The 14,393-nt window shown below is 37.9% G+C and overlaps 1 protein-coding gene across 1 annotated transcript in view; it reads left to right on the top strand.

Moving 5' to 3' along the window:
• The first annotated feature begins 968 nt into the window (after positions 1–968).
• The window catches only part of GALNTL6 (polypeptide N-acetylgalactosaminyltransferase like 6), a 438,269-nt gene continuing 424,844 nt past the window's right edge, over positions 969–14,393 (top strand). Inside the window, exon 1 of the mRNA XM_087437426.1 lies at positions 969–1,345. Within this exon, the coding sequence (XP_087293552.1) occupies positions 1,288–1,345 (58 nt within the window). The 5' untranslated portion in view covers positions 969–1,287. The remainder of the gene's footprint in view (positions 1,346–14,393) is intronic.

Genomic DNA, 14,393 nt, shown 5'->3' with positions numbered 1-14,393 from the left:
GTAATTTCTTCTAGTCTTTCTTCCAGCTCACAGATCCGTTCTTCTGTAGCCTCTACTCTGCTTTTGAGTCCCTCTAATGAGTTTTTCATTTCCAGTATTGTATTCTTCATTTCTGATTGGTTCTTTTTTATATCTTCCATTTCTTTGTTGACATTCTCACTGAGTCCATCTATTCTTCTCCCCAGATCAGTGAGCATCCTTAACACTCTTAGTTTGAACTCTCTGTCGGGTAGGTTGCTCATTTCTGTTTCACTAAGTTCCTTTTCTGGGGTTTTGTCCTGTTCCCTTACTTGGAATGTATTCTTTTGCCTCTTCATTTTGCCTCTTTCCCTGTGCTTGTGTCTACGTATTAGGTAGGTCAGCTACGTCTCCTGCTCTTGGATAGGTGACTTTATGTAAGTGATGGCTTAGGAGGCTTCCAGTGTGCTTCCCTCAGTTCTCAATGTTCCAGGGGTGACCCCTATGTGGGCTACGTGTATCCTTCTGCTGTGGCCTGTTTGCTCTCCCTGTAGGTGCCCAGGAGGCTGAGTTATGCTCCTGGCCAGCTGTTGTAATGCTCAGCTGCTTGTAGTTGTTGTGGGCCCTTCAGTCTCTTTATCAGCTGTGGGGAGCCCCAGCACAGTTGGCTGCAAGTTCTAATACCACATTTGTGTTGCAGTATTTCTTTTAAGTGAGTAGGCCCCCACCGTGGCAGGTTGTTAGGCTCAGGGCCTTACAATTGCTGTAAGCCTCTAGCCTATTAGGTCTCTTGTCAGCTCTCTGAGGATTGCAGCTGGGTGGGGCTGGCCTCAGGCACAGGAGCACCCAATTGTTTCAGGTTTTGGAAGGTGGAGCAAACCTCCTATGTGGGTCTTTGAGAAGTACAAGTCTTCTGTGGCTGAGAAGCCCTGCCGCCCACAGGTCCACACACACAGTCAACACAGTCCTGCCCGTGTGAGCGCCCGACCTCCCCAAGTGGACCCAGTCTCTCCACGGCGGGAGCCCCACACACTCTGCCACCGCCCCACACTCTCCACCCGCTCCTTGTGCACACCCTGCCCCGCTCAAGTCAGCTCAGTTGCCAGGCTGCAGAGAATCCAGTCACCAATCTATGCAGGCCCACACGTTGCCTGAGGGCTTGTTGTTGGGTGGGGCTAGTCTCTAGGGTGGGCTGCCTGCCCTGGCTGAGCTGGATTAAATCGGTGCTCTAGCGGGTGGAGCAGACCCTGGGCTAGCAGGTCTCAGGGAGAACTCCAATGGCGTCTGTGTCAGCACGCTCACACCAGGCCACAACAATGGCCGCCGCCAATGTCCCAGTCCCTGGAGAGGTCTCACCCCTCACCGAGATGCACTCAGGGCCTATTAGGTGAGTCTCTTGTCACCGAAGCACTGTGCACCTTTCTTTCTGGTGATTTTAGGATGCTTTCTGGAATGGGTGAGTTTGTGCGCGGGCCCTTTAAGAGCCAGTTTTAGTTTCTTTGTGAACCCGGTTTGCTGGGGGTGCTACCCAATGCTTTAGTAGCAGGCAAAGTCAGATATTATGCTGCTGGTCTCAATTGTGCTGGGTCCACAAAATGCCCACAGCGGGGGCGCTCCCCGGCTCAGGGCCCCGCGCCTCCAGGGAGGCTGCGTACCTGTGAGCTGCTCCCGGCGGCCGTGAAGCTGGCGGCTTGTGAAGGTGGCGTTTTTCCTCTCCAGAAGGGAGTCTCTGCCTCTTCTACCCCAGTTAGGATTGTCCGTTGTTGCAGGAGTTCCTCTTATCCAGTTTTCAGTTCTGTCTCAGGGGTAATTTTTCCACGAGTAGTTGTAAATTGGCTGTGTCCACGGGAGGAGGTGAGTTCAGAGTCTGCCTACGCCGCCATCTTGACTCCGACCTTAATCTGTTTTTAAAGTGCATTTTTTTCTGGAAAACTTTCACCGTCTACAAGAGAAGTTATTCTTCCCTTCTGCTTTCTTGTAACAATTTTAGTAAATTTTAATAACTTTAATAACACTGTTATTAATTTAACAAAGATTTGGTGAAGATTTAGTTAGCGTAAGGAACTAGGATATAGGAGAAAACAAGGCATTACCTATTAAAATATAGATGGAGCTAATGGATAACATAGACAAATAAGTAATCACAATAAAATGTGAAGTTTCTGTGGAAGCACAACCAGAAAATTTCAGTTGTTTTGGGGATTAGAAAAGATGCCCCAAAGGAAGCAGAATGAAGTTCTGGGGCTAGCCAGGAAACGAGGTGGAAAAACACATTTCCAAAGAAGCAGTAGGATCTAAGCAAAGATGCATATGAGAGAAAGAATTTTTAAAAAGAAATTTATTAGACTAGAACACGGAGTTATATGTACATATTTATATATATGTGAAAGATTAAAGTTGACAGGGGACAGATCTCAGAGAGCCGGGAGTCACACTACATTGATTGCAATGGGCAATGAGAAACCTTAAGGACTTTAAACTTGGTAGGGGCATAATCTACTTTACGTTTTTAGAGATTTCTCTAGTTGTTTTGTTGAGAATAGACAAAGGTGGGAAAAGATTAGATACACAGAAACCAATTAGGAAGTGATCATAAGAGGGTGGTGGGTACATTTGGGGATAGATTTAAGAAACATTAAGTAATTAAATTTGTTTCAATTAAGTGGATATAGGTTGTCAAGAATGACTGCCAGGTTTTAGGTTTTTAATACTTGGTTGATGTGGAGCTATTTATTATAATAGGGAACACTGAAGTGGAGCTAGTTTGGGAGTAGAAATAATGAATTCAGTTTTGAACAAGTTTAAGATGAGGAGCAGAAAAATATCCACGTGGAGTCTGTAGTTGGATCTATGTTTCAGGAGCTCAGAAGGTGTATTCGGGCTGTGAAGAGAGGTTTGAGAATGATCACTGAGAGGTTAATCGAGTCGTGAAAGTGAATGAGATTGTCCAGGAAAAGGATGTGGAATAAGATGAGACAAGGGCTGTAGACTGAATGTGAGGAACACCAACATTTAAAGGCTGGAAAAGAAGGTGAGATGCTGCAAAATAGCCTGAACAGGACTGATTTAAAAGCAGGCACTTCTCCAAGAGAATGGGATGACACAAAAATACACTGTTTCCAAGAAGTCAGCAAGATAAGTACTTAAAACATAACTGATGAACTACACAAAAAATAGTTCTAATGAAGTCTGGTGGAGAGGAGGTGGGTTATGGCTTGGTTTTCTTGTTTCTGATACATTTTATTTTCTGTGAGAAACTTAAAACCCTTTGTTGTCTATCTCTCTGACTATACTTTAAACTCCCTGAGAGAATGAAACATGTTGTCTCATTCTATATATCCCAAGTGCCACTTGTTGAATGAATTAATTAATAAATGTCAAATTTCCTTACCTATAAAGAAGAGAGAATATCATCTCCCTTTTTTATTTCACAGGATGTTTTTAGGATCACAACTTACATGATACAGTTGTAAATTGTAAACCCTACAGAGAGATTGTTGTTGTTATTTTCAGGTCCCAACAATTCAAGACTAAAATAGAAAAGGTGTCACAAGGCAGTTTTTGATTTATTGCCAAATGAATATTTATCAACAATAGTTGCTCTCAGGGTTCAGGAAAAAACAAGACATTTCAGGCTGAAATCATTACAGGATACTTTGAACAATTGCTAGGAAGACATTCAGAGTGTTAGAGGAGTAAGACATGAACAAAATTTAGGATCTGGGTGCCAGGAATGGTGACTAAAGTCAGTGAGATTAGTGCAAGAAAGTCTTCAAACTTTTAAATTCATTCTAAATTCTTGGCTTAGACAAGAAAAATGCATTATTAAGTTTTTTTTTTTGTTTTTTTTTTTGGTGAGAAAGGTCAGCCCTGAGCTAACATCCATACCAATCCTCGTCTTTTTGCTGAGGAAGACTGGCCCTGGGCTAACATCTGTGCCCATCTTCCTCCACTTTATATGGGACACCACCACAGCATGGCCTGGGTCCGAACCCCGGCTGCCAGCAGCGGAGCGCGCGCACTTAATCGCTACACCACAGAGCCGGCCCCTGCATTATTAAGTTTTGGTGATTGTTTTGAAAGAGTATTTATAGTATTTGCTATTCAGCAGAATGTTTTATGATTCTGATAACAGACAGTACTTGAACATGAAAGTGAATTTGCCCTCTTATTTTATAAATGGATTTCCACTTTGGAGAGTAGAGCAAGTGTTGGCCTAAAAATGTCTCCTGATTTCTTGCTCCAAACTTGACCTTCTAATTTGGAAAACAGACTTCACAACATTTCGTATGGAAATTAACAAAGTCATTTTACAATGTAAGGTATAGCAGAGAAATTTATTGATTTTGATAGACTACAAGATTATTTCTTACGAGTATAAAATTATAGTAATATCCATAGGCTTAGAAGTTAAAGAAAAGAATGTGAAGAATGTATGTATGTATGTGCGTGTGTGGAAATATCTATCTTCTAAAAAAATTGTGTGAAAAAGCCCTGTTCTCATAAGAAACAATGCTACCAGACATGAAGTAACCCTCAGATTCTGGACTTTGCTCTGAGCTGTACAGATGCTAAATAGGAAATGAAGGTTAAAAGACCTCTACTTTGACATTTCTGCAAAGACTAATAAAATGGACTAGATCACTATTACTGAAAGCCACATTATGTTCCTCATCTATTAGATGATCTCCTTGTCTCTGGTTTCATTCCCTTCCTAGCCTTCCTTCACAGTATTGCCAGAGGGATCTTTGTTCAACATAAATCTGATCATGTCAGTCCTTGTCATATTACATAAAGCAATAGTTCACCTTCCCTTCAGAATATAATCAAAATTCCATAGACTCATAAGCCAGGCTTTCCACAATGTGTCTCCCACCAACCTTTCCAATTTACCTTCTCTTTACCACCCAATATGCACCCTACACTCACTCATAAAATATTGCTTGAATTTCTCAATGGTTTGTGCTTCCCCTTGCCCCAGCACCTTCCATGGGTCTTTGCTCCAGCTCACAATTTCTTATTTATCCTTCCAGGCTCAGCTCTAGTAATGCCTCCTGCAAGAAACTTTTTGTGAAACACCACCACTCTCACCACCCTCACCATTGTGTGTGCATGTGCAAGACTGTGCATGTATGTGTATGCATGTGCACACACACACGCACGCAAACTGCATTTTATACCCCATCACCCCAAGCCCATGGCTAGCTATGGTATTTTTTTTATGAAATTATAATTACCCAATTCTCTGTTTCTGGCAGATTGTGAAGCACTTGAGGTTTTGTTCATTTCACACATTGTAGGTCCTCAAAAAGTCTTTCCTGAATATTTAAGTGAATAACAGACTGACTAAGAAACTAAAGATAGGGTTGATATTAGTAGACTTTTATAAATAAAACAACTTAGCATAGTGAAAATACTTATGGGAGGAAGAACAAAGTTTTTAAAGTTCCCGGATGCCCTGTATGTCCAAATGTAAAGCATTTCTCCCCCCTCCCAAAAAAAAGGAAGTTAGAGTGTAGTCTATTCTAGTTCTCACCAAGGGTCTCATACTGTAGCACACTCTTTCAATTATTTTTGTTTTAAAAACAAAATATCATGTGGCAAAGACACATTAAAAGGAACTCACAACCATGGCTAGTTATGGATGCCTAAGAGTGGTCACTTGATAGTCAGTAAAAACTATATGATTGTCTTCAAGCTGGACATCTTTGTAACAATCTTCTCAGAGGTCACTCTGGTGGTTCTAATGTGTAAATCATGAAAAAAGACTACCAAAAAATTGGAAAAGACTACATTCCAAGTATATGGGAATATAATTTCCAGTGATACCATTATATCTGGATCCTAAAAGTGCTGTATCTCAAGCAGATTTGTGATGACCAGCTCTGGAAAACTATTATATAACTCTGAAAATAGCTCTAATCATAATGAAGCTAGTGATATAGAAGGCGTATATGAGTTAAAAAAAATTTTTATTGAAATATAGATGTGGAAAAAGCATTATTTGTAAGCAAATGTAATCTTTTATGTGCATTATTTAAAATATGTATTATTTGTAACTAAATTAATTAAATATATCTAGACATTTGGTTATTTTCTCTAATTTGCAAAAGTTATACATTCTATGTGGCCTATTTTAAGAAAAACCTCCTTTTAGAACCTCTGTTTGGGAAAATAGGGAAATCACCTTTTGTTTGTCTTATATTTAGGTATACAAAGTGTAATAATAAAGTCCTACTAATTTGAGGAAAAAAATGGCTAATTTTTTTCTAATTGTCAAGGCTAGACAACAAGCCAACACTATTTGAGTTCTTAATCCCAGAAAGTGGATACACCTTAGAAATGCATATTTTCACTGGCATGTATATGTAAATTTTACCATTTCTTAAAAACTGAAGAACTTGATGCTGCTAGTTTAAAATTTTTTTGAATTTGAGAATGCTTTATTGATATATGATCACTTCATAGGGAAAGACATATTGAGTATTGGTTGAGTTCCCAATACCTCTTAGATACCTCATAACAACCTCACAACAATCCTCTTTTTAGAGGAAAAAAGGCATTATTATACACCAGTACACAACAATCCTTTTTTAGAGGAAAAAAGGCATCATTATACACCAGGCTTAGAGAGACTAAATAACTAAGCCAGCCACCGATGGATCTAATGTCATAGTCTGTGCTTTTACCTTCTAGACAGAGCAATGGTGGATATCATTGGAAAAGCAGCTGTTTATTCATGAGTCTAAACTCTGCAGCCTTACAAGTTAAATGCATGCCACTCTTGATTCCAATGGTTTGCAACACAGAATATTTTCCTACATCTCCCTGCTATTTTTCCAAATAACTTGCAGATCACTTTAAATGAATGTCTTAGTGCAACATTATGTTTCCTGTTCTGTTTTATTAACTCTGAATGACTCTCTGTGTGTCAGTGCTCTCTCTCTCTTTCTCTCTCTCTCTAATTGTACTGTCTCTTTTGGAAAATTTACTGCTTCTGAGAATGTGCATAACGGACCAATTTTTTACCCTGTGTAACTCTAGATGAAATGTCTACCGACTAATAGAGCAATCAAATCTGCCCTTCTAAGCCAAATAGCAGTGGAGGAAGGGGACTTGGGGGCCCATGGCACCTGTCTTTCTTATTACTTATTAATGCATCTTTGCACAAAACAGATATTTTGTTTAAAACCTGTCTCAACTCCTGCTGCTTATCCTCCACCTCAAATCACACACCTCCATTTTGTGACAAAATAGTTGGTTTGTGGGGAAAATATTATGACCCAGTCGTTCATGTGCTGCTTTATAATAAGGCGATAAAGCAGCAGTATTGGCTGACTTCCCATCAAAAGCTTCTGAACAAACTTTTGGTGAAATGGCAACAGAGTGAAACATTAGCAGATGGACTGTAGATGGGTATGCAAATCTGGGGGACCCTCATGAGAGTGAATCCCACTCTTCTGTTCCCCACTCTATTATCATTTCCTTGTCTGTGATGTATCCACTGGGAATTTGAAAAAAGGCATTATCTCAGATCTACCCAAATCACACCTTTTGAAACCAACTGCAGTTACCTCTTCGTAGTTTGGGGTCAGTCTCCAGCCTGCCAGCTGTTTCTTTTGTAGTCTTTGTCCATAAATAAATCTCCCCCTCAATTTAACAAAGACAAAGCTCTAAATGAACTCTGTTCAGACTGAACATAGTATAATTTACTTTTCAATTTCACACCCAAAGATTCTGTAATGGGGGAATGTAGGCAGTTAAGTTTTCAGTCATACCAAATGGGTTTTTAATATTTAAAATCCATCTGTTTACTTACGAAGAGTAAACGGCTAGAAATGAGGCTTCTGAAATGCAAATGAAGAGCTACAAGACTTATTTCTGCTTGGGAAAGCTCAATACTTTTCTGACAAAAGGGAGTAAGAATGGGTCCTATAGAATCCAATAATGTTATAAATGATGTTTGATCCAATAGTGCATGAAACGTATATGGGGAAATCTGTGGTCTCTTGTTTGTTATGACTGCATCTTGAAATGCTTCATGAATTTAAGGAAAGAGAGGAGATTCAAATTAGCGCAGTATCCTGAAGACAGTCAACTGTAACAATTCTAGAATGTCTTGGCTTATAGAAACAGCTGACAGACTTAAGAAGCTAACACGATGTCAGAAAAGGTAGTTTCTATTGCCACGCATGGAGTACCAAAATAGAGGCAGACCTGTGCTATAATAAGTGTATACCAGAACTTAGTCTCATTCTTTGTTTTTTTTTTTAACTTTGAGAAATTAAAGTTTACTTTACTTTTAAGAAGTTATTCTTCTCAGTTCATGATTTCATAAAGGATCGTTTACAACAATAAAAATTTCTGTAAATTACTATTAATATTCAGAAGTTAAAAATTGCTAGGTCTGTAAATAAAATGTTATGATGGATTTTTCACACAATCTAGTATGCCTTCATTAGAAGTTGCTAGGATTAAAACTCAGCCAGTTATATTCCCATTGATAGGTTTTTCTCAGAAACCCTTAAGTATTATTATTTTACAGATTTTTATTGAAAGTATTGTTTTACCCACCTAATAGAGCAAGATCATCAAAATCTAACCCCCTTTGTTTACATACTTCTCTTTCAGTTCTAGAAAAATGAATATGCTATTTAGGGTAATACTATTTACCATTGTTTAAAAATTTCCAAATATATAATGGCTAAGCTGATAGAAGTTTATTTCTCATTTATATAAAGTCCCAACAAGTTATCCTGATGGGCAGAAAACTCACTTTCTGGAACTGATGCTTCTTCCGTCTTGTCATTCCATCACCTTCATCCTACATCATTTCTTAACTCTTTGGCCTGGCAGTGATACAAGTTATTTCACTCTTGTTTTGTTGTTGAATAGTAGTCACACAGCCCCATGAAGGTGTAGGGGCAAGAGGACTGGGAAATGTAGTCTCTGGCTGCTCAATGAATTCCTAGAAAACCCTGCACCACACAGGGCAGAACGAAAATCTTGGGCGGCCAATAAGCCATCTCTGAGTTGACTCAAGGGAGAGCACTGCTTTTCCAAGTATGGTCCTCATCTTTATTGCAATCTGCTGAAGGCCTGGCTTACCTTATTCCTGGGCCCACACTTGATCTCCTAAATCTGAATACTGCAGGGAAGGACCAAGGATTCTGAATTTTAACAAGCTCCTCTGTTATTCTTAAGAGCACTGAAATTTGAGAACCATTTTAGAGGAAGTAACACATTAAAATATTCTAATTTTCATCTCACAGATTGAAAAGTAGCCTGAGATAATGTCAGAGCCTCTATTCAATAATCATTCATATATAAGTCACTGTTTTAAGCATGGGTCCAGGATTCAAAAATAAAGAGGGCTTGTCTCCAGTTGTCAAGAGAATGGTAATGTAGGTGGAGAGGGATATGAGACATGTACAGATAATTAAAATATAAGGCCTTCTTAGATGAGTGCTTTACAAAAGGTACAAACAAATACTATCGTTGTAGAGAGAGTAAAAAAAAGAGAATATTTTAGGGTGGAGGAGGATGTTTCAAGGACAAAGTAGTATTTGAGTTTGTTCTTGGAGAAGGTTTATTTGATAGATGAAGATGGAAGGAAGGGCAGGTCAGACAGAGGGAAAAGATATGGGAAAGCTCAGAAATGGTTTAGGGAATTTTAAGCAATCCAGTTTGACTTGAGTTTGGCTATTTCTGGGCAAGTAAAGTGGGTGAGGAATCAGGTTAAGTGGATATTAGGATATGTATCCTGGAAGGTTTCTTGGGACCAGATCATCAAGGGCATCAATAACCATGTCAAAGAATTAGATTCCATTCTGAAGACACTGGAGAACAATGAAAATTTTGTGATCAAGGGAGAGACAGGATCAGAAATGGCCAGGTTAGGTCCTGATTTCTTCCTTCTTTGATCTTCAACTTTGCTGCTGCCTGAGACTGCTTTTACTCTCCAGAATAAAGTCCTTTTTTGCCTTTTAGGGAGGTCACCATAAAATGCCTTTGCAGCCACTTTTTCAGTTCAGGAAAATTATTCAGGTTCATAATGTCATCCTAGGCTCCCAGTTGACACTGTAGATCTCAATATTTGTTTCTATTTTTTTTTTCTGTACATGGAATATCTCTTCCATCCACTCTCTTCAACTTGTTTGGTCTCTGCAGCTTTGGCTTCAGTTCTTCCCCAAGGTTCAGCCTCATGGAAGACTTCCCTGGGGATCATGAAAGATAGCCCACAGGCCGGTGGACACTTGAGTCTTGGAAGGCAGTCCCTTGTCCCCCCATCCCCACCCTACTCCTCTTCTTAGTTTGATCCCATGACCCCAGTTTCCTGCTTATTGGGAGGGTCTTTGGGTACATAAACTATTTCATTTATCTTTTTAACCCTTCATCAACTTAATAGCACCTGTCCATAACACACTATAGTCATGTGCCACATAATGACGTTTTGGTCAATGACAGGCTGCGTATACAATGGTGGTCCCGTAAGATTAGTACCATACGGCCTAGGTGTGTAGTAGGCTATACCACCCAGGTTTGTGTAAGTACACTCTATGATGTTCGCACAACAATGAAATCACCTAAAGACACATTTCTCAGAATGTATTCCCGTCATTAAGTGACGCATGACTGTAGTAGAAATGTTCTCACAGTGAAAAGAATTTAACATATCTCCAAAGCCCTCCTGTCACTACCACCTCCCTCCCTCCTGCAAACCAAAGTCAGGTACTTAATAATTTTTTAAATGATGAAAATAAGACATTTAAAATATATTTTTATAGGAACTCTGTGTATTTTATGCCCAATTTTTCTAGGAACCTACAACTTCTCTAAAAATCATATATGTGTGTATGTATATATAAATATACACACATATATATATATATATAGTAATTCCTTCACACCCATTTTGATGACCTCACACTAATTTTGACCTATTCTAAAGCAGATGAAACATCCAAGGAGCTTTATTTGCTGTTGAATTTGACATTTTGATCTTTCTTTATGATTCATACAAAATGAGCATGTAGGATGTAGGGAAGGAAAACTTTTCCTTATACTCTTCTAGGTTCTTTGACTGGTCTAGTAATCAAATTGACATAAGACAAATTAACAGGAGAAAAACAAATTTAATTACATTCATACAGGAACCCTATAAGAATATGAGACCCAAGGACAAGTCAGGCAGTTGAGGCTTCTATGCTGTCCTGAGCTACGAAATGAGCTAGAGGCCTTGGGGCTTCAAAGGGGAGGAGGAATTCACGGGACAATAAGAAGAGCAGATGTTTGGTAGCAGATGTTTGGTAATCTGTATGCCCTGGCATACAGATAGGTCATCCAGATAAAATTATCTTTGGTAATAGCTCTCTCTCTGAGCCAGTCTCCCTATCTCGATTCTTTGAGGTAGATAAGGCAGAGTTAAAAGTTTTTCTTGAATCTACCGGGTTTTGATTGCCTTCAGCTCAAAATAGTCCACTTGCCAAAGTGGCAGATTTTGGGGAGGCTCATTCTGACCCCTTCAATGTCTAATTTCCTAGGCATTTCCTCCCACAAAATAAATCAATAATAAATTGCTCCAAAAGCATATTTCATTTTTATGGCCAGCTTTTTTATCTTGGGAATTGAAATTTGAGCATCTTGAGTCTAATTCAATTCTAATTAAAATAATACTCATTAAGCATCTGCCTCTGGGATACGTGATGAATGATAATAAATTGAAAAAAAGACAACTCCTTACCTGCAGGGTGTTTATATTCTAAAAAGCAGAGTAATAGGAAATGCTTTTCTTTTCTCTTTGATCTTTATAATGGCCTGCGGGATATCTCCATTATCTCCATGTAGATCATTTACAGATAGCTCAAACATAATATGCTGTAGAATTTTATTGTGTTACTCCTTCCTAATCTTGTTTATCATCTTCTTACATTATTTTCTAAACTTGTCAACTCCATCGTCATCAACATAGTTTGTTCTCTATTATTAAATGCTTTCTTTCCTCCTATCATGAAATATACAGATTAATTAGCTCTTAGGCCAATAGTTTCTCTAACTGGGTATATTCTATGTACCTACCAGCTGACTAAGTATATAGAATATACAATGGAAATATTAGAAACATCAATGATGCTACCTAAATTTCACCTATGCCAAATAAGGAAAGAGAAAATTAGTTCTTCACTGACTACTCTATTGATGGTCAAAATTAACTGTGGATTTTACATAATGTACCTGAATGATAACATATTGTGAGACTCCTGGTGGACATTAACTTACATTTTCTATCAAAAGGCGTGCACATTGATTACTCACTAAGCATTCTTTGCTTTATTCCACCACTCTTGGGATGGACAATGGTAGAGAAGCTGAAGAAATACTATTCTAGGTCAGGCAAATATCCTCCCTACTATGGTATCAAAGGATATTTGGTAAAGCATATGATTTTTCTCCATGAAAGAACTTTAAGTGTTTAATGCTGGAAATCAGACATTTTTAACTTGTATCAGTAACCATTTTTATATCTAACTCCATTTATTTTAATTCTTCTATGATATATTTATACATTGTCTTTATCACTTTTATAGTGGTACTTCCATAAGATCTGGGAAACTCAACACTGTAATCCTTTTCCTTTAGCTCAAACTACAGTTTCTCAAGTGTTAAGTGTTAAATCACAGTTAAATTTTGATATTATTAAACAAATATTAACTATCTACTTAAGTTTCAGAATTTTATAGACTTCAATTTTATTTCTTTTCCACTGTCCTACTCTATTTAGTATATCTTCTTACATATTAAAGAATAATTTTTATTTGACAAAAAAACTCAATATATGATTATTTTTAAAAATAACCTCTTATGTTTTAATATTATTTAAATTTTAAAAATTAGATATAAATCCAGTTTAGTTTTAGTATAAATCAAAGTTTGCCTATATAGTTCGTGCCACTGGGAAAATATCCTTTGTGAACTATTTATAGGTTTTGGGTAAAAAATATTCCAAGGAGAGTGCTTTTAAAATATCATAGAATAGTGTTAGAAATACTTATTTTCATACCTTTTAAATGAGAATTTTAAGAGACTTGAGTCATTATAAACTATGCCTACCTACTGCTTCTACCTGTAATCTTTGGGTATCTTAGCCCCACATCACTGATTTCTACAGGCATGTGAACAAGAGTCACTGAACCAATCTGGTGTTAAGAGAGATCACATTAGGGGCCGGCCTGGTGGCGTAAGCAGTTAAGTGAGCGTGCTCCGCTGCGGCGGCCTGGGGTTTGCCAGTTCAAATCCTGCTCGCGCACCGATAAGCTGCTTGTCAGGCCGTGCTGTGGCGGCGTCCCATATAAAGTGGAGGAGGATGGGCATGGATGTTAGCTCAGGGCCAGTCTTCCTCAGGAAAAAGAGGAGGATTGGCAGATGTTAGCTCACGGCTGATCTTCCTCACCAAAAAAAAAAAAAAGGTGAGATCACATTAAAAAATTTCATCTACATACTTCCCACCTAGACAATCCTTTATACACACCAATAGAGAGAAAACATTCTAACATTACTAATGAGAGAAGTCTTACATATTGATATACTTATACTATATAACTAATATATACTAGTTATATATTAGTTATATATATATATAAAATTAGTTATATATATATAGTTATATAGTATATCATATATATATATGATATACTATATAACTAATAGAACAAATGAAGGGAAACTGACAAAGCAAAATTCACAAATGTCTTTAGTGATGAGTAATTTCAACAATGAATTATTTTTTCCACATTCCATAAAAATGCCACCAGATTGTGTGCGTGTGTGTATATATATGTAAAATAATAATAATAAATAATACGTAGAGCCTATTTACATGCTGCCTGGTCCTGGTGGCATGTAAGTATATGTGTGTGTGTGAGTACGTGTGTGTATGTTGGTTTTGGGAAAAGCAGGTGAATATACATAGAACATATCATTATTCAAACTTATTTATGCAGAAATTTTTATTCAGTTGAGTAACTCTATATGAGGAGACATTTACATATTTATCAGTGAATCAGAGATTTTAACACTGAAATGGCTCTTTTGTAAAATTGAAATACAGCAATTTAGGGCAAATTTATAATTTGTAAAATCATCTTCTTTTAACTTTGTATAAAAACTCCAAAAATTAATTGGTTAAGTAAGTCCTATTATTTAGCAATATAAGTGAGAATATTGGCTACCCAAATATTGCCAGACGTAGTTAATGTCCTCAGGTCTTGCCCCATTAGCATGCATTCTCATGGGCTGAAGTCACAAAGCTAATGAAGTTGCCAACCAGGGACATCAACTGGACACCTGTATCCAATTGTCTTTATTGTAACGTGATTACTTTTCATTTGATTCCACAAATTACATTATATCAAATTACTGTAGTGAAGCCCATGATA

Source organism: Ceratotherium simum, chromosome 12 (assembly GCF_057802395.1).
Source record: "Ceratotherium simum simum isolate JZ-2026a chromosome 12, ASM5780239v1, whole genome shotgun sequence".
NCBI classification, from domain to species: domain Eukaryota; kingdom Metazoa; phylum Chordata; class Mammalia; order Perissodactyla; family Rhinocerotidae; genus Ceratotherium; species Ceratotherium simum.
Note: the sequence above shows the minus strand (reverse complement) of the source record. Positions and strands in the feature narration are given on the sequence as shown.